Source organism: Bos taurus, chromosome 5, assembly GCF_002263795.3.
Source record: "Bos taurus isolate L1 Dominette 01449 registration number 42190680 breed Hereford chromosome 5, ARS-UCD2.0, whole genome shotgun sequence".
NCBI lineage: Eukaryota > Metazoa > Chordata > Mammalia > Artiodactyla > Bovidae > Bos > Bos taurus.
Genome location: NC_037332.1, coordinates 28365972 through 28390410, shown reverse-complemented (window position 1 = coordinate 28390410; position 24439 = coordinate 28365972). Strand labels below are relative to the sequence as shown.

The window sequence follows — 24439 nt, the reverse complement described above, 5'->3', positions numbered from 1 at the left end:
ATGGCAGAAAGTGAAGAAGAACTCAAGAGCCTCTTGATGAAAGTGAAAGAGGAGAGTAAAAAAGTTGGCTTAAAACTCAACATTCAGAAAACTAAGATCATGGCATCCAGTCCCATCACTTCATGGCAAATAGATGGGGAAACAATGAAAACAGTGACAGACTTTATGTTCTTGAGCTCCCAAATCACTGCAGATGGTGACTGCAGCCGTGACATTAAAAGACGTTTGCTCCTTGGAAGAAAAGCTATGTCCAACCTAGACAGCATATTAAAAAGCAGAGACATTACTTCACCAAAAAAGGTCCGTCTAGTCAAAGCTATGGTTTTTCTAGTAGTCATGTATGGATATGAGAGTTGGACTATAAAGAAAGCTGAGCACCAAAGAATTGATGCTTTTGAACTGTGGTGTTGGAGAAGACTCTTGAGACTCCTTTGGACTGCAAAGAGATCCAACCAGTCCATCCTAAAGGAAATCAGTCCTGAATATTCATTGGAAGGACTGATGCTGAAGCTGAAACTCCAATACTTGGGCCACCTGATGTGCAGAACTGACTTGTTGGAAAAGACCCTGATGCTGGGAGAGATTGAAGGCAGGAGGAGAAGGGGACAAGAGAGGATGAGATGGTTGGATGGCATCAGCAACTCGATGGATGGATATGAGTTTGAGGAAGCTTGGGGAGTTGGTGATGGACAGGGAAGCCTGGTGTGCTGCAGCCCATGGGGTCGCAGAGTCAGACAGGACTGAGCGACTGAACTATTTAAGTCTTCTACACATTTATTTATTTTTTTAATGTTGAGCTGTATGAACTCTTTGTAATATTTTGGACATCAGTCCCTTGTTGGTTATATTGTAAATATTTTCTCCCATTCTGTAGGTTGTCTTTTCATTTTGTTTATGGTTTTCTTTGTCGTGCAAAAGCTTTTAAGTTTAATTAGGTCCTACTTATTTTTGCTTTTATTTTCATTACTCTAGGAGATCAAAAAAATATTGCTGTGGTTTATGTCAATGAGTGTTCTATGTTTTCCTCTAGGAGTTTAATAGTATCCAGTCTTACACTTAACTCTTTTATCTATTTTGAGTTTATTTTTGTATATGGTGTTGGAATATAGGCCTTTTAAGTCCCTTCCAACAATTCTTAGAGGGCAGGGGCAAGAAGTTCTGGAGAAATCTCAACAGATATATAGGTTGTAATCAAATTGTAATGGCCCTTGTTCATTTTGCCTACCCCAAACAAAGCTGAGTGCTTCTATATCTGCTTCAGGGCTGAATTTTTTTCTCTGCTATTCATTGACTGCCCATTTCACAGTCCTAGCTGTTCTTGGTAAATCTAGCAAATATTCTTTCTTGTATTTTATAAGAAAGGACCAGAGAAACTCTACCTTCTTTAAAAAAGGAGGGTGGTCGTTTCAATTTGGCAAAAGATTAGAGGTGGAAAAAGATAAATTCATGAGATACATTCAGATTCTATGTCTATTCCCTTTTGCCCCAGCCCAGAAGTCTGAATGGGTCTCCCACTTAAAAAAAAAATTAACTGCAAAATAAAAGGCCCTGAGTGGTGTTTTAGTGGGAGTAAGAGTATCTTGGATTGAATTTATATCTGTGTCAGATAATGTGTTTCTAGAGATAAGCAGTAATCGTTATTTTCAGAACCTCATGAGAGTTTGTTCAGTAAAGTAATGAATGGGTATTACTGACAAGCTTTCCAAGGTAGAAATTACATGCAACTGTAATCGGATGGTAAAAGGTAATAGAGGAGAAGCCCTTGGTTTCTGCTATGGGGAGTTCATGTCATTTCTAAAGGAGATTCACAATTTACTGTTCAATTGAAGCCAATTCAATTTTATGCAGGAAAGGGCTGCATGGAATTGTATTTCTAGGAATCCACACAAACCATGAAAAGCATGAGTAGTTCTTCACTGAGCTCTGTTGTTACCTGGCTTGGGCAAGTCCCTGTTCCAGGCTTATTTCAGCTTTCCAGTCTGTGAAATATTCTGTGTACATTTACAGTCCCATTTGAGAGAAATGAGGTAAGGTGATAAAAACGTTGAGTATATAGAATTATACAGATGTGAAGCACTGAATCTGCAGCAACCTTAAGGATATCCCAGGCCTACTGGTTAAACATGAAATAAGAACTTCTGTACAGGCTCAAGAGATCTTATCCCCAAGAAGATAAGACAGGGAGTAAAACCACTGTAAACACACTTGATTTCTAAGCAGGGTGAGGTTTGGTTAGAAACGGATAAGATAAATGTATTTAATGAATACAAATGTGTTCAAATCTGATAGCAAGTACTTGGCAAGTGGTCCTTGGTTAACACCTACTTCTCCTGAATTCCTGAATAGACTTCCTATGTGGATCTGGAAGTCCCAAAGCTTCTTTCTTCAAAGCTTACTTTTCTGTTTCGTTCTAATCTCTTTCTGTTTCTTATCTAATCTGTTTCTGTTTTGTGCTAATCCCTCTATTAGTCCTTTCCTTCTGCTTCTGTCCAAATATCTCAGTTGTGACCCCAGAGAAAGGAGAAGGAGGTTTTTGCCAGTTTGAATGGGTTCTGTCTACCAGAGCCTTTCTGGAGCAAGAGTCTGGAGCAAGGTGTAAATGAGTATAGTATAGGCAATTCCTTTTCTTTCACCTATCATTGTATTTCATATTTATTTATTTTTGGTGCTCGGGCTTTTGCTGTGAGTGGGGGCTATTCTGTAGCTGTGGTGTGCGGGCTTCTCATTTCAGTGGCTTCTCTTGTTTCGAGCAGGGGTTCTAGGTGCTCAGGTTTCAGCAGTTCGCCTGGGCTTAGTTGTCCTGAGGCATGTGGATCTTCCTGAACCACGGATTGAACCTGTGTCCCCTGCCTTGGCAGGCAGATTCTTATCCATTGGACCACCAGGGAAGCCCTCTTTTTAAATATATACTTTATTGTTTGTTTATTTTAATTTTAGTTGTTCTGCATCTTCCTGCTTTGTGTGGGCTTTCTCTAGTTATCGCTAGCAGGCACTACTCTTTGTTGTGGTGCTCAGGCTTCTCACTGCTGTGACTTTTCTTGTTGTGGAGCACAGACTCTAAGTGCTCGGCCTTCAGTAGCTGTGGCACTCGGGCTCTAGAGTGCTGGCTTAGTAGTTGTGGTGCCTGGGCTTAGTTGCTCCACGGCATGTAGAATCTTCCTGGACCAGGGATCAAACTTGTGTCCCCTGCGCTGGCAGGCGGATTCTTAGCTGCTGTACCACCAAGGAAGTCCAGTCCTCTTTTTAAAAACTTTTCTGGCCATGCCGCACAGCTAGCGTGATCTTAGTTCTCCAACCAGGGATTGAACCCCAGGTCCGTGGTCGTAAACGTGCCAAGTCCTAACCACTGAACCCGCCAGGGAATCCCCCAGTGTAGGCGATTTCTATGGATGATGTTGATGATGACGAATGGAGGGAGAGTGATTTTCGCAGGCAAGAGTCAGTTTGTGTAGCATTTTGTTGTTTTTCTGTATGATGTATAGTGTCCCAGGCTGGCAGCCTGCTGTGAACTAAGAAAACTGTATTCTGTAGTCTCTCTAGATATGCTGTGACTTGGCAAGGGCTGACTGCGTACCGTGCACCTGCATGGCCTTTTCAGCTTGACAAAGAATAGTGTCTCTCTCCGGCTCCCCGCTCCCTCCACAGGAAATGCTCCCAGACGACCGCACAATAAGCCCTAATTAAGTCTTTCCTCGAATCCTGACATCTTTTCCTCCAACCTTTCCTTGGTTTTTGATGTATAATTAAGAGGAATGTGGAGAAACCAAACCAGGCATAAGATGCAGCTGGGATTGGGTCACTACCTAATGGCAAGTAAAGACTAAAACCTCTGCCCTGGCAGCTCTTTTGACAGTTTAAACTGGGAAAGAAACATGGTACATAGATGGAGAAATTAAGATGCTTTTGATGGAAAAATTGGTTGCAATTATGTGAGAACATTTCCTCAGACCTTTTGAGTTACTTGTGTTGCGTGCCTTTTTTGTCTCTGAATAAGAGAATCTCAATGTTTTCCAGCCAATATTTAAAAATAATACAGGTAAGGTGGTTAGTGCTTCCCTGGGCAGGCTGTGAACACATCCTTACAATGAGATGCAAAATTTGGGTCTCTGTCTACTTATCTAAAAAGTGAGTCCCACAGATTTTATCATGTCCCCAGAGGTTCAAGACCTAACCTCTCCCCACCAAAGTTTAAGAACACTAGTATTAGAGAAAGGAAGAATCTAGAGACAAAGATGGAAGTCACAAAGGGAGGGTGGAGCTTCTAAAGTTCGGGAAGGACTAAAGTCCAGGCAGCCCCATGGGAGGCAGTAAGTGGTTACATGGGTATACCCTGTAATGAGGTACTTCTGAGCTCAGACTCAGGGTCTCCATTTATAAACTGTGCTTGCTGTGTGAACTGGGCTAGCTTACATCTCTAAGCCTCCGTCTTCAGTGTTCTCATCTGTAAAATGATGGAGGAAATAGAACCTACCTCACAGAGTTGTTGCAAGCCTTCTTGCTTCCCTGTGAGATGTGAGTGTGTCTGTATGTGTGTGTGTGTGTGTGCATGTGGGGTCTCTGTCTCTACCCATATTTTGCATTTTCCTCTCTATTTTGTGTCTCCTCCTCCAAGAATTCTGTGCAGGCCTCAGAAGTTTCTGAGTTCTTGTTTTGCTGGGTTCTCCGCCCACCCCCCCGCCCCCCCCCCCAACTCCCGCTTTCTTTAGAAGAATAATCAGTGTGAGGTGGTATCCTTGGCTGAACATCTTCCTCCTTCCAGGTCCTTCCACACCTCTTTGCTGGCCAGGCTGAGAGCGGCATATTTGCTCCTTTCCAAGCTGTGTAGAGAGCTGAAGGTGCCGGCAGCCTAGTGCCTGGGGCCTGGAGCCAAAGAGCTCGCCTTCTTTGGGACGGAGAACACAAAACAGCCCTGGGAGGGGAGAGCCTGTCTCTGCAGACAGACAGCTGCCTCAGGGCAGTCTTGCAGCCGCCTCTGCAGCCAATTCCTTTTGTAATTTGCATAATAGACCAGAAGATGGGGCTCTTGACCCTGGAGTCAAAAGCCAGAGGCTCTGACTTTTTCTACATTTGAACTGGAGTCAAATCAGACTTGTAGAGCTCTTAGTAGTAATCCTCTCCCTCCTGCTTCTTCTCTGTGCCCTGACAACTCGTGCCCACTCTCATGAGAGCACCATGAGCTGGCTCTTTAGGGAGTGGCAAATGGAGGGCACATCTTTCTTCTGGTCACCATCCTTGGCCCCTCCAGAATTGCCATGTTGCCAGTCAGCCTAAATGACCCCCTGCCTCAGCTTCCCCCCTTTAATCCACCTTGCCCCCAATGGCAGATTTCACCAATGGTACCACTTACATAGGACAGTGTCATATAGTGGCCAGGGACTCTAAACTCAGACAGATCCATCCTTGACTCATCAAATGAGACTCTCCTCACCTCCTCAGAAAAGCCCTCCCTGACCATCCCATCTACAGTAGCTCTCTCCACCCCCCTGGCCAATACTCTATCACATAACTTTGCAGTTTATTTCATTGCAGCTCTCATAATCTGTACTTGTGTTCATTTTTACTTGTTTGCTGTTTCTCCACTAGATTGCAAGGCTCAAGAGGTGATCATATCCCAGCCTAATATCTACTTAACCTTGAGAAAGTTGCTAAACTTCTCAGCCTCAGTTTTCTTACCAGTGAAATGGATAAACTATGACGTGTTAGGAATATTAAATGACACAGTGCATTTATACCACTAAACCCAGGTCCTGGTGTGTGGGCAAATTCTTTAAAATTTTCTACACTATCATATTTTCTATCATATGAGAAACAAAAAAGTCTGAACTGATTAGCTCTTTCTCCATAACTTGGTCATTTTTTCTTTACCACAATTTTTATTTCCTACTGCTCTTCTCTATACCTTTCTGCTTTGGTCCAAATTGTGGCTATCCTGAATGGGTCTTATGCTTTCCTGGTTGCTAAGTCATTCCCTAAGAACTAAGATGCTTGCTCTCCTTACTCTGGCTTGACTGTTTTTGGGTTTAACCCAAACCAATGTCCTCTGTGTCATGTTCCAAGTAAAAAAAAATTATTTTCTCTTGGAAATTTGTATAATCTTTGTGGTCTATATAACTTATATGGCTCTTGTTTTATGTTCTATTATCTTGTCATCATATTAACATTTTTCTCTTCTAAATTTTTATAACCTTTGTTGTCTATACTATATTACTCATATGGCTCTTGTTTTATATTCTGTTATCTTGCCATCATATTAACATATATCCTGTTCCCCTGATTAGACCATAAGCCCTCTGGAGATACATATTTTATTTTAGATTTTGCTGCATCTTCAGTGCCATTTGGGCTTGTACTTTTTGTTTAATATGTTTTTGGTTAGACTGAATTAAAAGTACATATATTCACTTATATATTTATAAGTTATATTTATTTATATACACTTATATAACTTACATATTTATAATTATGTTCTATGTGCCCAGCATTCTTTGAGGCTTTGTACAGAAGGGCATAAGAAAAATAATTATTTCCTTCAAAAAATGACAATGTTACAGTAAGCTAAAGTTAACATTTAATTAAAGTACTTGACCATAGCATGGTATAAGGAAGGTATAAGGAAGGTATGAAGTGCTATGAAGATTCAAAGGGGACTGATGACATGTCTTAGGGGTATTGAGGAGAGTAGAATAAAGTTTCTTCGAAGAGGTGGCCTTTGAGGTTGACTTTGAAGTATGATTAAGGTTTTGATGGGCAAAAATGGGGTTGAATTACAGATTCAAGGGACAGGATTAGTGAAGAGGTCAACAGAGACTGGGGAAATGAACACTAAGGCTCAGAAATGGGCCCAAGACCTTAAATCGAAGACTGGAAATATGGTTCTGCCTCAGGGGCACGGAAGCACAAACTTGGTTCAGATTTCAGAGCCAGAGCAAGCAATGGTATGCAGGGGTTGAACATTTAATGTGCACCAGCCAGGCTATGCTCCCCAGTGTAGTTTCTTCGGAGGCTGAGAATGATTTGCACCTGCTCTTTTTCTTTTAATAATGTGGACTCTCCTACTGTCTGATGTGATAGTGGACATAAAGGAAAAGACCCCTTTCCTCCTCTTGGGGACAGAGGGTTGGTTGGATTATGGCCAGTCTCTCTTGTTTTAAACCCAAATCAAATTGAATGTGTTACTCATGGGTTTCTAAATTTGCCTTAATCAGTAGTTATTCTTTTGTTAAATAATTTGCCCTGGATTATTTCTCAGAAAAGTTGGAAGCATTTCTGTGGAATTGTTTCAATCATCTTCCGTAGCTCAACCCCGTGCTTTTCACTGCCAACCCGAGGCCCAGGGAGAAGACCTGTATCGTAGTCAATCTGTGTAGGGGAATAGATCACTGCCTGCCTGCTTCTCTTTGATACTATTGAATCTGGCCACTAGCTCGAGGATTAACAAGTAATTTGAGAAGGCCCTTCCCTCTCATTCTGTTATTTCCTTCTGCAAGCTCAAGGGATGGTTCCCCAGAATTTAAAAATAATTATTACCAAGGAATAAAATCATGATAGACAAACCTGACACTTTCTCAGTTTTCAAGGGTCAGGTGCATCCTCAAATAGAACCACGAGATCTTCAATTTCTAGCAAGCAGTTGGGAGGACCTTCAAGCCCAGAGGCCCCTGAAGGGAGGGAGGCGGTTTCCATGGCAACCGGGCCCGGGAGCGGTTGGCTCCCCCGGCTCCCTTCTCCACCTCCTGGTAGCCCAGGGTACCGCCGGACAGCGTCCTCCCGTGCTCCGCGCCCTGATTGGCTGTGCAGGCCGCGCGCTGATTGGCTGCGGCGAAGCCTCGCGGGCCGGTGGCTATGGAGGCGGCGGCGGTTGATGGTTGACCGTTGGCACCAGGGTAGGGGTCGCCGCTCGGGCGATCTGATCAAACCCGACCGGAGTGCGTGGCCTGCTGACGTTCGGCCTGGACCCCGCGCGCGAGACCTAGTTGGGCTCCGCCATGCCGGCCGGGAGTAACGATCCGGATGGCGTCCTCAGCTATCAGGTAGGGCCCCGCCTCCCGCCCCTCCCAGGGGCTCAGCCTCCTCATCCTCTGCCCACCCTCCTTTCTCTGCCCCCGGGCCGGGGCTTCGCAGGCCACTCCCTGAGGGCGAGGGGAGGCCAGCCCGCGACACCAGGGGGCGCTCCGGGCGGTCGGGGATCGGGCCCGGGCTGCGAGAGGGTGACCTTGGGCCAAATCGGGAGCCGCATCCTTTGCGTGGCCAGCTGAGGAGCCCTGACGGCCCGCGGCCGGTGACCTCTGTTCTGCTCAGGTCCTCCTTGCTGGGAAAGAGGCAGGCTTCTGGCCTTGTCGCGTCCTGCTGGAAAGTGGGAGAAAGGATAGCCAGGGACCTTGCTCTGGTGGGGCAGGTTTCCTCTTTGTGTTTTATTAATGGGGCTTTCTGGTTCCTTACTGGCTCAGAGGAAGAACTGGAAAAGACTGGAGGCTGGGACCAAACGCTCAGCCTTGTTTGTGTGCATAAAACTCCCTTCATTCCATGGTACAGACGGGCTGACAAGTTCTGGATAGCGAAGTGGAGAGAGGCTGGAAAAGTGCTGAGGGGTCAGGAACAGGTGTTTACTTAAAGAAATGAAGAAACAGGTTTAAGCAACTGATAACTGTTGGGGTGGCTAATGTAAGGTAAAGCATTGGACTGGGCGTCAGAGACTGTAGGTTCAAATCTACATCTGCCTCACATGGGCTTTGTGACCTTGAGTAAGTCACTTGCCTCTTTGAATCACATTTCCCCATCTAGTAAAATAGGGATAAGAATACCTGCTTTGCTTACTTCACAGGGTGGTTTTGAGAACTAAATGAGCAGCTGTTTGGGAAGGGGCTTTGTGAAACGATGTGGCAACCAGTATAGGAGAGATAACTCATTGAATTCTCACTCCCCCCTTTCCTGTGCCCATCAGGTGATGATATGCTCATTGCTCTGCAAAGAGATATTGAAGGGAGGTCAGATACTAAGTGGGGGGCTGTGAAGAGAATGATGGACCTACTCAGAAGGATGACAGGTCTTGAAACAAGGGCCACATTGATGTCAGGATGGTTTTTGTAAAGAGACAGACAGAACTCTTTTCTGAGTTTGTAGCAAAATGGGTATCACTGACTCACTCCTCTTCTGGCAATAGTTTGCTACTAGATGACCCATAATTCCTTTTGCTTGCTCCATCAAAAAAGGAACAACATCTGCAATTTTGGGAAATCCTTCCATATCTAATTCTCCTAAGGTCTATGAAGAATATTCAGCTTATGTTTGTGATACAGTGATGGGCAAAAATAGGTAATATTCTTGCCCTGCTGGAATTTCCCATTTAGTGTGTGTGTGTATAATCATTTTAATCAAACAGTCACACAAATAAATGCATTATTATAAACTGTGATGAGTGCTTAGAAAGAAAGATATGTGGTGCTGTGAATGTGTATCACAATGGTTCCAGCTTTGGTCTCAGATCAGAGATTTTGCTAAGGCAGAAAATTTCGGCAAAGATCTAAAGAATAAGTGTCAACTGAGGGAAGAGGGAGATCAAAGGGCTTTGGAGACAAAGCGAACAGCAGAGGGAGCCCATCGGGTTCAAAGATCTGAAAGAAGGCCAGAGTGGCTGGAGCCACAGGGAGTGAAGAGGTGAATGGTGTGAGATGTACTCCAGGGTCATAGCATACAGAGAGAGGGAGAGAGAGGAGCCAGAGAGAGAATGAGAGCCAGTGAGATTATGATCAGATTCTCTTCCTGAAAGATTTTCTGGCTTCAGTGGGTAGAACAGGCTGGAACAAATGTGGGGAGACAGTGTCCTTAATATGCAGAATGTGTTCCAGTTGTATTGTCAGGATCATAATAACCCCCAGGCTTCTGTTGGTGCTCTGTGAAACTGGTAATTCCTGAGTGCTTCTGGGGTAGGACAGAAAGTAATTATATCTTTTACATCTAGTTCATGAAAATCGGGGATGGTGGGGTGAGAAGAGAGAAAAAAAACAGGATGGGAACAGCAAGACCTTGTAAAGGCTGAGTCAGGTGATGGGCAAATGGGTACTTGAGATAAGATACAGGGGGGAAAAGAAATGAGGAAAGAAAGAAGAAAGGAAATGGGGGTAATTTGGGGGAGACAAGTCAATCAGTTGAAAATTACCAACAAAACCTCCTGTATGTCAGCTGGGCTGTGTGACGGGGAGATGGACCTTGCAAAGTGAGCTGGTTGTGTACTTGATGTAAACAGAGACTCCAGGCATCACATCTACATACCGTGTGCCTAGGCTGTTTCCTCTGGTTTGGACGACTGTGCTGACCCCTGACACTTCCCTCCGCTTTCTCTCCTGCTTTTCCTTCTACAATCCACTTGTCCTGTGGCAGCTAGAGAGAGCTTTTAAAAACACAAATCAGATGATGTCATATCCTATCTTGAAACCCTTCAGTGGCTTCCCAGTGCATTTTAGAATAAAATCCAAACATCTTATTATGGCCTCCCAAGTTTCATCGTGACCAGGGCCTTGCCCACCCTCCCTGATAGCCTTTCCAACTCTCTCACCATACACTTCTGCATTGGCTCTCTATCTGTTTCTTCAGTACAACCAGCTCTTCATTCTACAAGAGCTTTGTTCTTGTTGTTCCTGTGGATTTTCTTCTACCCAAGTCTTCTCGTGATTCAACTCAGGTGTCACCTCCTCAGAGTAGCTGTCCTTGGTCTCCAGACTCACAGTTACTCTCTTTCATATGATTCTGCTTCAGTTTTTATTCATTTATTTTTGTCACACCATGCAGCATATGGGATCTTAATTTCCTGACCAGGGATTGGAACCCATGACTCCTGCATTGGGAGTGTGGAGTCTTAACCATTGGACCACCAGGGAAGCCCCTGATTCTGCTTTACTTTCTTAATAGCATATATGACTTATATGATGTGGTCTTGTTTATTATCTTTTTAAATAGAAGCATTATGACGGGATGGACTGGGCAGAAAATCTTTTTGTTTACATAGTGCCTGGAATAAAGTTGATGTTCTGAGTGAGTGAATGACTTTCCTGTATCCACAGCCAGTGTGCCTCTCCTTAAGGAGCTCATGGTCTTGTCAGTATTAGCCCAGAGTCTGAGATGACCATTGCTTTATTACACTCCCTGTTTAAAAGTCTCCCATTTCTGCTATTGTGTCTTTGCTCAGGTGTTCTAGCTGGAAAACTTTCCCACTCCTATCTACCTAGAATATTCCGTTCTAATCTTTAAGGTCTGGCTCTGTACCAGTGGGCTTCTCAGGTGGCTCAGTGGGTAAGGACTCTGCCTGTAATGCAGGAGATGCAGGAGACGTGGGTTTGATCCCTGGGTCAGGAAGATCCTCTGGAGGAGGGCATGGCAACCCACTCTGGTATTCTTTCCTGGAGAATCCCATGGCCAGAGAACCCTGGTGGGCTACAGTCCATGGGGTCACAAAGAGTTGGCATGACTGAGCACGCATGAGCACTGTATCACTATCAGAATTTCACTTGTCTCTTCTGCTCACAACACTCATGAAGTCATATTACTTCTTCCACCCCTTACTTGTGAACTCTACATGTTCATCTCTGCTGCTACCCTGCCAGCCCCTTGTGATGCTGTCTCTGTAAGTTAACTTGCATGAGTGTGTGCCATGTGCCAGGTACTGGGCCTAGTGCTTTCCCTGCGTTGTCTCAAGTCTTTCAGTAACCACGAGATTCACATGCCCTTCTTAGCCTTATTTTCCAAATGAGGAAACCAAAAGGTTAAGTAACTTCTAATAAGTGGCAGAGCTGACCCTCTCCAAAGAATGTGCCCTTGGTCTACATGACCATAACTTGTGCCTCTGGCACCGAGACTGGTGCCTGGTTCAGAGTGAGCGCTTTAACATGTTTGGGAAGATATGTGTGGCAAGGGGTACAAAGGATATATTAGAGTGGGAAGAGCTGGGATGATGGAGGACAGCTAGGTGGCTCTTGGTGGAATTTAGAATGAGTTAATGAAGGCCTGCATTATTGACTTTTGATGAGATTGCCAAAGGTGGTGGGTTCTTAAAGGGCATGATAAGAGTGGAAGATCAGAAAGCTTGAAGGAGAACCTCTAGTTTGGACTGGAACAAGGGACATCTGTAGCTTCAGATTCTCCTGATCAGCACTTTCAGAATCGAGCAGAATTTCTGGAAGAGAAGGCTACAGAGGTTGAAACTGTCAGCACTTGAGCCAAGTGGTGCTGGGAACCTCAGGGAGGCTCAGAGAGGGCGTAAATGGTAAAGGGAAGTGCAAGTGAATCAGGGCAATTACCAAGGCTTTTATGTGAATCAGGCCCACTCAGACTGGGAAATTTTGTAGAAATCTTCAGAATAACAAATCCTGGTGAATGGGTGATAATTGGGAAACTGGGTGGATGGGAAGAGAGGCACACTTCACGTTGAAAGTGGACCTGGGAAAACTCCTGGACGCTACTGCCTGGTGGCCCTGGCCCGTGTTGGTGCATGAAACGCATGCGTGTCTCTGTAGAGAGCTGGTGACTTCTGAGTGTCATGGGCAGTTCATGGGAAGCAGTCAGTATGTATCTGCTGAATGTTACTGAACAGAAGTATCAACCACAGCAGGTTCTCCTCTCACTGCCTTGCAGGGTACATACAGTCTGCACGCCTCCAGCCTCCCACCTCACACTGGGTATTCCTTTCCTGTGTGGGAATTGAGGGACACATGAGCATTCTCTTTACCTGGTGCTATCAGCTCTACTGGGGAACTTCAGTAGTGTGGGCTTTCCTGCCAAGCAGAGACTTGAGGTAGGCTGGGGATACAATTCAGGTTGCAAATTTACTTCCTTTTAAACTTGTAGATAATTGTCTTTGCTCATGGTTTGCCATGGCAGGGTGGACAGGGCTGTCAATTAAGCCTATCACAATGGTAATCAGAACACAGAAAAGCAACATGTTTATTCTAAATCGCTGCTAGATAACAGCAACAAACCTGAGATAACAGAGAGGTTGGTTGTTTCCCATAAAGATAGTAACAGGTTTACTCTGATCTTGCTAGTTAGGAAGCCATGATGTATGTATTAGTGTCTATTGCTGCCCTAACAAACGACCACACATTTATTGTCTTAGAACAACACAAACTGAGTATCTTACAGTTCTATACTTCAGATTTCTATCATGAGTCTCACCGGGCTAAAATCAGTGTTGGCGAGGCTGTGTTTCTGGAGGCTCTGTGGGAGAATCTGTCTTTTTAACTTCAGCTCTGTGAGGCTGCCTGCATTCCTTAGCTCACAGCTCCCTTCCTCAGCAGCCGAAACCAGTGGCACAGCATCTCTCAGGCCCTGCTTTTATCATCAAACTTCATTCTCTGGCTCAACTCTCCTATCTCCTTCTTCCATTTTTAGGGATCTTTGTAATTACATTGAACCCATGGATAATCCAGATAATGTCATTATTTTAAGATCCACTGATTAGCGACCCTTCTTCCATCTGCAACCTTAATTCCCTATTGCTGTATAAAGCAACGTATTCTTGGGTTCCAGGGATTAAGATGTGCAAATCCTTTGGGAGCCATTATTCTGCAAACTGCAATGTGCTTACTAGTAAATTGTACCAAACAGGAGTGATTCCAAGTGGGGTTCAATAAAAAACGAAAAACCACTAAGAAACCAGAGTCACTTTGCAATTTTAGGCCCCTAGCAGCCTGCTGAAGAGTCAGACTAGGAAACTCGTGGGTGTTCAGGAGCTCATGGCCCCTGAGCGGAGGACCAGAACAGCTGCATACAACCTCGTGGAACCCCCTTTTCTTACTATCCATTGTCTGCATCCAGTGAGGAAGTCAAATTGAGGGCATTAGAGAGTTGAGGATCTCTGGGTCAGATTCAGTGATGGTGTCTACAAGGGGTCAGAATTCATGAGCTTTCTGGATAAAAAGGAAGTCGAGAGTGAAGAGATGGAGAACTATATTGGAACTCTGGTCAGTAAAGGCAGCGTGAAGTACAAGGGTTTAAGAAGGTAACAATGTGACAATCTTGAACTGTTTTCACTATGGACATTAATCCATGATTAGGTGACCTGAGCTCTCTAAAATGACCAGGTTCTTTGCTTTTGGCGATGTTAGTGTATGATGCTAATACGTTACAGTATATAATGTTAATACAGAGAGACTCAAGTTGGAGTTCCTCCTGTCTCAGCCTTTGTGAGATCTTACTTAGCCTTGATTTAGGACTGTTGTGAGGGTTGAGATGATATATGTAAAGCACAATGCTAGGTATACAGTCAGTGTTCTGTAAATATGTGTTCCCAATATTAATTATAGAAACTCAGCTTGCTGATTAGAAACCCTGAAAGTCACTTCTGTGTTTAATTTAAAAATGGTTGTATATCAGAACTCAATCAACACTTGACTCTTATTGTTGTTGGGTGGGTGGGGTAGGAGGCTGTTATCTGAAAACATTGGATAAAAGATGAAAGGAGTCTTTGGAAGTGAAAGGGTCTGAGGCTGACTGCAGGAGAGGAAGCAGAGCTGAGTTTGGCAGGACTGCCACCTCTCAGGACCAGAGAGGAGCCACAGGGAGGGGTCAGGGAGAGGCTCAAGGTGGGCTCCACTGCCTGCTGCAGCCTTTGTGGGTGCTTCAAGGATCTGGGGCCATCATGTAAGACTCAGCCCCACCTCTGCCTTTTAATTTGTCCATTAACTGTAAGTGAGAAGCTGGTCTGCTACTCAGCTGTAATTCATTCATTTTTCAAGGCTCATAACAATGCTTTCTTTCTCACAACGTGCCTTGCAATTTCAATGTTTTAATGTGTATTTAACCCTCTTAGTTCTTTTTATCTTACTTAATCCTTCGGGTAGGCACCCACATCAATTGACATTTGTATTGTGAGTCATGATCATGAGTCAGGAAGAGGTACAGAAACCGGGTCGTTTCTCCAGTTCACCTTTCTTTCCCTCCCCTCCTCCTTTCCTTTTTCTCCTAAACTTATACCATGTGATTCTCATGATGCTGATATTTTCTGAGTCACAAGTACCCCTGAGAATCTGATGAAAGCTATGGAATCTCTCCTAAGAAAAATGCACACTTGCACATAATCCTCTGAAGCCCATTCATAGGAATCCTGGAAATTCATGGTTAAGAAATCCTTGCTGCCATAAAGGACAGTGTCAGAGGTCCATGCTAATCAAATGGTGAGGAATCCGCAATAAGCACAGACAACTGAGACTTAATGTTCTTTTATTTTCATGTTTTATGATTTTAAGCAAAACTTAATATGTTTGAAATTTATCCAATATTTTAAGGATATTCCAAATAAGAGAGACTTGAAAAATGAATCATCGTGTATCCCATGACCTGGCTTCAACAATGAACAGACAGCCTATCTTATTTCATCTATGTCTCTACCCAGTCTCCAAATCCCAGACACTGTATCTCATCAGTGTATCTCAACACTGTATTTCATCAGTAAAAACTTAAGTATGTATTACTAAAGATTAAGGACCCTTTTTCTTCTTTTATGACATGACCACCGTATCAGAATACAGGCATACCTTGGAGATACTGCTGGTTCAATTCCAGACCACCACAATAAAGTGACTAGTGTAAAGCAAGTTGCACAAATTTTCTGGTTTCTCAGTGCATATAAAATCTATGTTTATATTCTCCTGTAATCTACTAAGTGTGCAATAGCATTATATCTAAAAAATGTACATACGTTAATTAAAAAATACTTTATTGCTGAAAAATGCTATCCATCATCTGAGCCTTTAGCAAGTCATCATGTTTTTGCTGGCGGAGAGTCTTGCCTTGATGTGGATGGCTGCTTATGGGTCAGGGCAGTGCTTGCTGAAGGTTAGGATGACTGTTGCAGTTACTTAAAATAAGACTACAGTGAAGTTTGCCGCATCCGTTGATTCTTCCTCCAAGAACAGTTTCTCTGTAGCATGCAATGCAGTGTGATAGCATTTTACCCACAGTAGGACTTTCACAATTGGAGCCAGTCCTCTCAAGCCCTGCTACTGCTTTATCAACTAAGTTTATGTAATATTCTAAATTCTTTGTTGTCATTTCAACAGCATCTTCCCAGCATCTTTACCAGGAGTAGATTCCATCTCAAGAAGCCACTTTCTTTGCTAATTCATAAGAAGCAACTCCTTATCTGTTCAAGTTTCATTGTGTGGTTCTAGCAATCCAGTCCCATCTTCAGGCTCCACTTCTGATTCTAGTTTTCTTGCTATTTCCACCACATCTGCAGTTACTTCCTCCTCTGAGGTCTTAAACTCCTCAAGGCTTCATCCATGAGGGTTGGGATTAACTTCCTCCAAACTCCTGTTCATATTGATATTTTGACCTCTTCCCATGAATGGCACCCCACTCCAGTACTCTTGCCTGGAAAATCCCATGGACAGAGGAGCCTGGTGGGCTGCAGTCCATGGGGTCACTAAGAGTCTGACACAACTGAGCGACTTCACTTTCACTTTTCACTTTCATGCATTGGAGAAGGAAATGGCAACCCACTCCAGTGTTCTTGCCTGGAGAATCTCAGGGACAGGGGAGCCTGGTGGGCTGCCGTCTATGGGGTCACACAGAGTTGGACACGACTGAAGCGACTTAGCATGAATCATGAATGTTCTTAATGGCATCTAGGATGGTGACTCCTTTCCAGAAGATTTTCAATTTACTTTAACCCATCAGAGAAATCACTCTCCATAGGCACTACATACATTATGAAATGTATTCTTAAATAATATGACTTGAAAATTAAAATGACTCCTTGATCCATGGGCTACACAATGGGTGTTGTATTGTTAGCAGGCATGAAAGCAACATGTCATTGTACATCTTCGTTAGAGCTCTTGGGTGACCAAGGGCATGGTCAGTGAGCAGTAATATTTTGAAAGGAATCTTTTTTCCTGAGCAATAGATCTCAACAGTGCTTGGCTGATAGTGTTTGACAGTAGTTCTGTTTTCTTTGGTAAGACACAGAAGGTGCATGAACATTTATTCAGTGACTTTAAACTGTGATTAACCAAGCTAAATTAAAGCAGCAAGCAAGTTGATTTTCAACCTGAATTTTTCAGCTGATTGACCTTGCTCTATACAGTTTGCTTTTATAGTCTTAGAGGCAAGAAATCAATCACTCCTCCCTCCCCTACTTCCTCCAGATTCTGTGTTCTGTGCTGTGTCAGATGTCTGTGGACAGTATTAAGCATTATAATTAGTTGGCCCCTGTCCTCTGGATATTACAAAACTGTGGGGAAGCCAACATGAAAAATTATTCATGTATATGTATATAGGTATACATATATGTCGGAGAAGGCAACGGCACCCCATTCCAGTACTCTTGCCTGGAAAATCCCATGGACAGAGGAGCCTGGTAGGCTGCAGTCCATGGGGTCGCTAAGAGTCGGACACGACTGAGCGACTTCACTTTCACTTTTCACATTGGAGAAGGAAATGGCAACCCAGTCCAGTGTTCTTGCCTGGAGAATCCCAGGGACAGTGTAGCCTGGTGCGCTGCTGTCTATGGGGTCACACAGAGTCAGATATGACTGAAGCGACTTAGCAATACATATATGTGAAGTTTTATGAGGAAACATATGATGATATGAGAAAGTTTGGAAAACTAACAAATATTCATCCATCAAAATATATTGGATACTGTAATTAAAAAGACACATGTACCCAATCTTCATTGCAGCACTATTTACAATAGTTAGGACATGGAAGCAACTTAGATGTACATTGACAGATGAATAGATAAAGTTGTGGTACATATATACAGTGGAATATTACTTAGCCATAAAAAGGAACCCACTTGAGTCAGTTCTAGTGGATAAACCCAAAGCCTGTTATACACAGTGAAGTAAGTCAGAAAGAGAAAAATGAATATTGTACATTATTAATTAAAAAATTAACACATATTATGCAATCTAGAAAAATGGTACTGATGAACCTATTTGCAGGGCAGGAATAGAGATGCAGACGTGGAGAACAGACTTGTGAACACAGTGGGGGCAGGAGAGAGAGGGTGGGATGAATTGAGAGAGGAGCAATGAAACATGTATATTACCATATGTAAAATAGATGGCTAATGAGAAGTTGCTGTATGACACACAGAGCCCAACCTGTTACTTTATGACAACTTAGAGGGGTGGAATGGGGTGAGGGGTGGGAAGGAGGTTCAAGAGAGAGGGGATATATGTATGCTTACAGCTGATTCATGTAAGGCAGAAACCAGCACAACATTGTACAGCAAGTATCCTCCAATTAAAAATAAATTTTAAAAATGTATTGGATACTTACCACATACTGGACATGATACTAGGTGCTAGGTACATGGTGGTCAACAAAAGACACAGTACCTGCCCTCTTGGAACTTACAGGAGTGCAGGCTACTTACATGGTAAACTACTGTGTTAGGCTCTGGGAGAATAAAAAGATGAAAATACGTGGCTCCTGCTATCAGGAAATTCACAAATAATAAGTAAGTCTAAAAATGAGTTTTTTCCACCAAGAAGTTATTCTTCAGAAAGGATTTGACTTTTTATGAGCGCCTTTACCACTTAGGGGGTGGAAATGAAACTGACATGCTCTGGGAAATTGACTCAAAGCATCTATGGTATTGAGGAAGACATTGATGTTAAAGATGTATTGAGGGTTGTGAATAACATTATTTTATAAAATGTGAGAAAAATAGTGTTTCTAAGTTAACTGTTATTTTATTTATCTGTAATTGCTCAATTTTATTGGTAAATATTTCAGTATGAGTACTAAAAGATTAAGATTCTTTAAAAAAGTAACCATCAGATCAGATCAGATCAGTCGCTCAGTCGTGTCCGACTCTTTGCGACCCCATGAATCGCAGCATGCCAGGCCTCCCTGTCCATCACCAACTCCCGGAGTTCACCGAGACTCACGTCCATCAAGTCAGCGATGCCATCCAGCCATCTCATCCTCTGTCGTCCCTTTCTCCTCCTGCCCCCAATCCCTCCCAGCATCAGAGTCTTTTCCAATGAGTCAACTCTTCACATGAGGTGGCCAAAGTAGTGCCACCTAAAAGAGAAAATAACAATTTGTGAAAATAACTCTTTGCGACCCTGTGAACTGTATGGACTATAGTCTGCCAGACTCCTCTGTCCATGAGATTCTCCAGGCAAGAATACTGGAGTGGGTTGCCATTTCCTTCTCCAGGGGATCTTCCCGACCCAGGGATAGAACCCAGGTCTCTTTCATTGTAGGCAGATTCTTTACCGTCGGAACGACCAGGGAAGTCCCAAAAGGTAAAGATTCTTTAAAAAATAAGCATAGTACCACCTAAAGAGAAAATAACAATTCCTTTAATGTCATGAAAGAAAAACTTCCAGTTGTCTCAAATGTCATATCCTTAAAAATTATTTTATCAATAACTAAAAAATTATTTTTATTAGTTTGTTTAAATCAAGATTGAAATTAAGTCCACACATTGTAATTGGTTTGTTGTCTCTTTTGACCTATTGGTTTTAGGTTCCTCTGTCTCTGTCTCTTTGTCTTCTTGCAATTATTTATTTAAAAAAAGATGGTGGGGAGAGGAGTTATCCTATGCTGCTGCTGCTGCTAAGTCGCTTCAGTCGTGTCCGACTCTGTGCGACCCCATAGACTGAAGCCCACCAGGCTCCCCCATCCCTGGGATTCTCCAGGCAAGAACACTGGAGTGGGTTACCATTTCCTTAGCTTTAGAGTTTCCCACAGTCTGGATTTTGCTGATTATATTCCTGTGGTGTTGTTTTTCCATGGAACTGTGTTTCTTTGTATTTTCGGGAAATTGGTGTCTGGGCTTAGAGTCTTGATCAGATTCAGGGACAATTTATTTGGTAAGATTACCTCATGGGTGGTGATAAGGTCTCCCATTAGGAGGCATAGTGTCTGGTTGTCTCTCTTTTTGTGGTGTTAGTGGCCTTGAAAATCAATGCAGTCCATTAGGGATTGTAAAATGGCAATTTCCTAATGCTAACATTCTTTTTTCATTTATTCTTTTCTATAATAGGAAACTTCTCTCATCTACTTGATGGTATCACTGTAAGGTACAATTTATATAGTAAAGCCAGGATGAATTTTCACCAGTTTGCAAAATAATGAATTGGTTTGCTAGTATTGGGGCTTCCCTCATGGCTCAGCTGGTAAAGAATCTGCCTGCAATGCAGGAGACCTGGGTTTCAATCCCTAGGTTGGGAAGATCCCTTGGAGAAGGAAACGGCTATGCTCTCCAGTATTCTGACCTGGAGAATTCCATGGACTGCATAGTCCATGGGGTCTCAAAGAGTCGGACATGACTGAGCGACTTTCACTCACTAGTATTGCGCTTTCCTGGTGGCTCAGATGATAAAAGAGTCTGCCTCCAGTGCAGGAGACCCAGGTTGGATCCCTGGGTCGGGAAGATTCCCTGGAGGAGGGAACGGCAACCCACTCCATTATTCTTGCCTGGAGAGTCTCTTGGACAGAGGAGCCTGGCGGGCTACAGTCCGTGGTGTCGCAAAGAGTCAGACACGAATGAGTGACTAACACTTTCACTTCACTTGTTCACTTGCTAGTATTATCCTCCAATGTTGACCAGTTAACTAATTTTTAAAGTGACATGGTGATCTCATGGATTCAAATATATTTGATATTTTCAATCTGTCACAGTTATCACCTTTACTGATGCTCAGATTGTCCTGTGTTTTAAGGGCCCTCTCTAAATTGGACCTTGAGTCCTTTTGACATAAACCTAGTTGTCTTTGAGTGCCTTTTAGCAGAATATGATATTTTAAGAGACCACAATCTAGGTGCTAATGATACTTCTTGCTACCGACTGATAATTTTTTCTAGACATTTTGTCTGGACAGAGCTAGGAAATATAAATTTATAAATTTTAAAATATTTAAAGTTATAAATATGTCATATATATATTCTTGTTGACACTTCCGATTCAAATTCAGGACTATATAGTTTTCACTTAACTTCTGCCTTACAACTGTATCTCCTTTCACCCCTGCTGAGAACCCCAGGGCTCAGTCACACTGAGAGTGCCAGGGTAAGTTCATATAATCATTTACTGTATTTCATAGTACAGAACAGTCTCCGAAAAATGACACCAACACTGTAACCAACAAAATGACAACTAAAAAGCAGTTTCAGATCTTTTCAAATTCTTTTTGTCCTTAGGGTATATGTCACTAAGGATGTTCAGTCAGTTTATTATGTTTTAAATTTATTTGGAATAATTTCTCTTAGAATAGTTATGTGATCGATTTGGCATTTATTTTCATTTTCTGGGAATTGTTTTTTAAAATTTTGTTTTTTTTTAATTAACTTTGCTTTAAAATTTTCAATATAAGTCATCTTCAAAGAAGTTTAGTCTTTGTATCACTGTCATCTACCCCATTGCCTCCCTCCTCTGTAGGTAACTACTTAAAAATATCCCTTATGGCTTGTTCTTCCTTTTTATGTTTTTAAGTATAAGCAGATATCTTTGTTCCAACACCCTTTCTTAGGTAAAAGTTAGCAAATTAAATAGTTTTCTCCACCTTTCTTTTTATTTTAAAACATAGGGGACATAGATGATAACTATAAAATAGTAAAATTGAACCTAAAGCTGGAACATTGAGCAGGATGGAAGGATGGTGAGGATGTGGCGTGCTGGAGAGTTGGGGAAGAGCCTGTTAGGTGACCAGACAGTGTGAGCAAAGGCGTGAAGATGGGAATGTGTGTGCTGTCCATGGGGTCAGAGAGCCTGGCTGGAGTTTGAGGTTTGGTAGAAGAAATTGATTGGCAGGGAAATTAGCTAAGATCTTTTTTGAAATAATTCTGGATCTGGTGAGGGTCTTGATAAGGTGTAGATACCATTACATTTATTCTTTTACGAAAGATTTGCTGAGCACCTCCTATGCAAAAAATCCACTGGGTGTTGGGGAAACCATGGTGAGGAGGACAGATATGGTCCATCCCTAAGGAGCAGAGAGATTTCATTTCTAAGGAGAAATACAGTGTACTTCGGGGGCATATAAATGGAGGGTAGTCAGGAAAGGCTTCTAAGGAAGTACTTTTAGGCTGAGATTGGGATGATGAATAAGTGTTAGCTGCTGGTGGTGGAGGTGGGCACAGCAGGGAGAGGGCGATAGTTCTAGGCTGAGGGAACAGTGCTCAGGAAAGAATATGAGTGTGATTCCAGAACTGAAAACAATGTCCACTCTGACTGAAAGGGCGGGAGAGTGGGTGATAGAGAGGATGAGAGTGGAGAGTGGACCTGAGAGAATTGCAAAGGAGGACTTGGTAAGAAAAGGGAACTGTTTCCTGGAAGGTATACGATGGGTACTCAATACATGGAATGGATGAATAAGTTAGAAATTTCAAATGTGGGCTAAGAAATCATGGAGCCGTGGAGCCATGGGTAGGAGTAAGTAAATGAGCACAGGATGTTAGTTTGGAAGTAAGATTCATTGGGTTTGAGACACATGGGTCTTGAGGCATGGCATCCCAGTGGCTTGTCAAATACTGAGCCTCATAGCTTCAGTATGCTGTTGAAATTGCAAGACTCAAGCATGGGAAACAAAAGACAGAGTGCTCATCCTTGGGAATTATGGTTGCAGGAAGGAGATGAACCTTAGAATGGGGCAGAGGAGCAGAATGGAGTATTTTAAGGACAGAGTGGTAAATAGGCTTCATGCTGCAGAGAGGTCAAGGAGACCAACACTTTCTTTTTGGCCATGCCATGCAGCTTGTGGGATGTTAGTTCTCCAACCAGGGATTGAACCTGGGTCCTTGGCAATGAGAGTACAGAGTCCTAACCAGTGGACCACCAGGGAATCCCCTCAAAGAGACCAGCTTATACCAAATGAGGCAATGTGGTTGACACCACTTGCAAAATTCCAATATGTTGTCCAGACTTATGGGTAAAGTATGGAGGTGGGAAAGACATGGGATCCATAGTTACAAGACCTTGGCTCAATTCTACTTCTGCCTTTTACCATGTTTCTGACCTTGGGCAATAACTGCTTAAAGTTTTCCGAGACTCAGGCTGTTTATTTATGAAATGAGAAAGAATGGCTGCCATATTTGCATCTCAGAGTTAATGTGAGGTTCAAATGGAAAATATCTGTAAACCATTAGGTTTTCCCCTTCGGTGTTGCATAAAGGGTAAGGCAAACACACAGTACTTGAATGAAAGTTTGAATGAATGTATGAGTACTACTGTGGCTACTAACTTATGTTTCAACAGAGACCAGATGAAGAAGCTGTGGTGGATCAGGGTGGGACCAGCACAATTCTCAACATCCACTATGAGAAGGAAGAGTTGGAAGGTAAGCCCTGCTGTTAACGTGTACTGAGGGAAATCAGTGAGAGGCAGCCTGGTGGGGGAGGAGCAGCTTTGCTCTCAGGAGACCTGGGATGGAGTCCTAACTCTGGCTCACTAGCTGTGAGACCTTGGGGAAAAATCACTTCATTTCCCTTAGCCTCAATTTCCTCATCTCTCAAACAAAAGTAGACATAATACTACCTGTCTTACAGTTAGAAGCTAGTAGACAGCTAGTGAGACAGTGCTTTGAGTAAAGTCCAATGTAAGTATTAATAAATGATCTATTCTTTGAGAATGCAAAGCACTCAGATCAGCTTATTGATTCTTAATGATTGCTTAGAATCATTAAGCAAAAATTACAGATCTGTATGGAATACAAACACAAATCTATACAAAAGAAATAAAATACAAATAGTTTTAAAAACTCAGTTTAAACATAAAACCTTATTTTTATCCCATTTGCAATGTTTGCTTTTCCCCTTAATACCCATTTCTGTCTGGTGTTTTCATCTAAACAAGAAAAGGGAAAACACACACACACCTGTGGCATATTTGCTGAGGGCCCACAGCACAGAGTTGTATAAAAATCCACTGAAGTGGAAGGGAAGGAAGAGGCATTTTTAATTGACCTACTCTGTCCATCTGTCTCTCTGTCGAGGCTCTTCTCCCCTCCCCACCCCTGTCTCCCCACATGACCAGCATGTGCTGTCCTTCTGCTTTTTCCCGCAGAGCCTAGTGTCCTGGTAGTGCTGGTGATGCTCAGTTTTATTAAAGAAAGGCTTGTGTCCACGATAACTTTAACACGAACCCACATTTGGCTCAGAAGCCTTTGTGAAATCTCTATAGCATTTCCTGCAACGTTGAAGGCTATGATACAGCAACTTTCTAATGATTGAGACAGCATGTGAAATGTTCTCTCTGTACTGCTTGTTCCCGTGCTGTTTTTTCTTTTTTTTTCATCAAAGTTGTACAATCCCCAGAGAAAACTTGTCCTTTGGTTGGGAGAGTCAAAGCTGTAGAGGCTGACTCAGCCTCTGGGTCTGTTACCATGCGAATTTATGTGGGTGGCTCAGTGGAGGTCAGTGGTGTTTGGATGTATCAAGATCAAGCTTCCCAAGTTATTTTGACCAGATGGAAGAGGAGCCAGTGTGG

General features: G+C 43.0%; 1 protein-coding gene across 14 annotated transcripts in view; it reads left to right on the top strand.

Annotated features, from left to right (window-relative positions):
* Nucleotides 1-24439, top strand: part of SLC4A8 (solute carrier family 4 member 8) — a 111245-nt gene that overhangs the window by 23411 nt on the left and 63395 nt on the right. For 10 of the 14 annotated variants that reach the window (XM_015471003.3, XM_059886875.1, XM_059886878.1 and 7 more), the window contains one exon: nt 23210-23291. Coding sequence is in view for 4 of the 14 variants with exons in the window: in XM_059886879.1 (XP_059742862.1) it covers nt 7986-8030; nt 23210-23291 (127 nt within the window). In the remaining 10 variants the exon portion in view is untranslated. Of the gene's footprint in view, nt 1-7821; nt 8031-23209; nt 23292-24439 lie in introns of those variants that run through there. The other 4 variants (XM_059886879.1, XM_002687293.6, XM_059886880.1 and 1 more) reach the window with 1 other exon arrangement.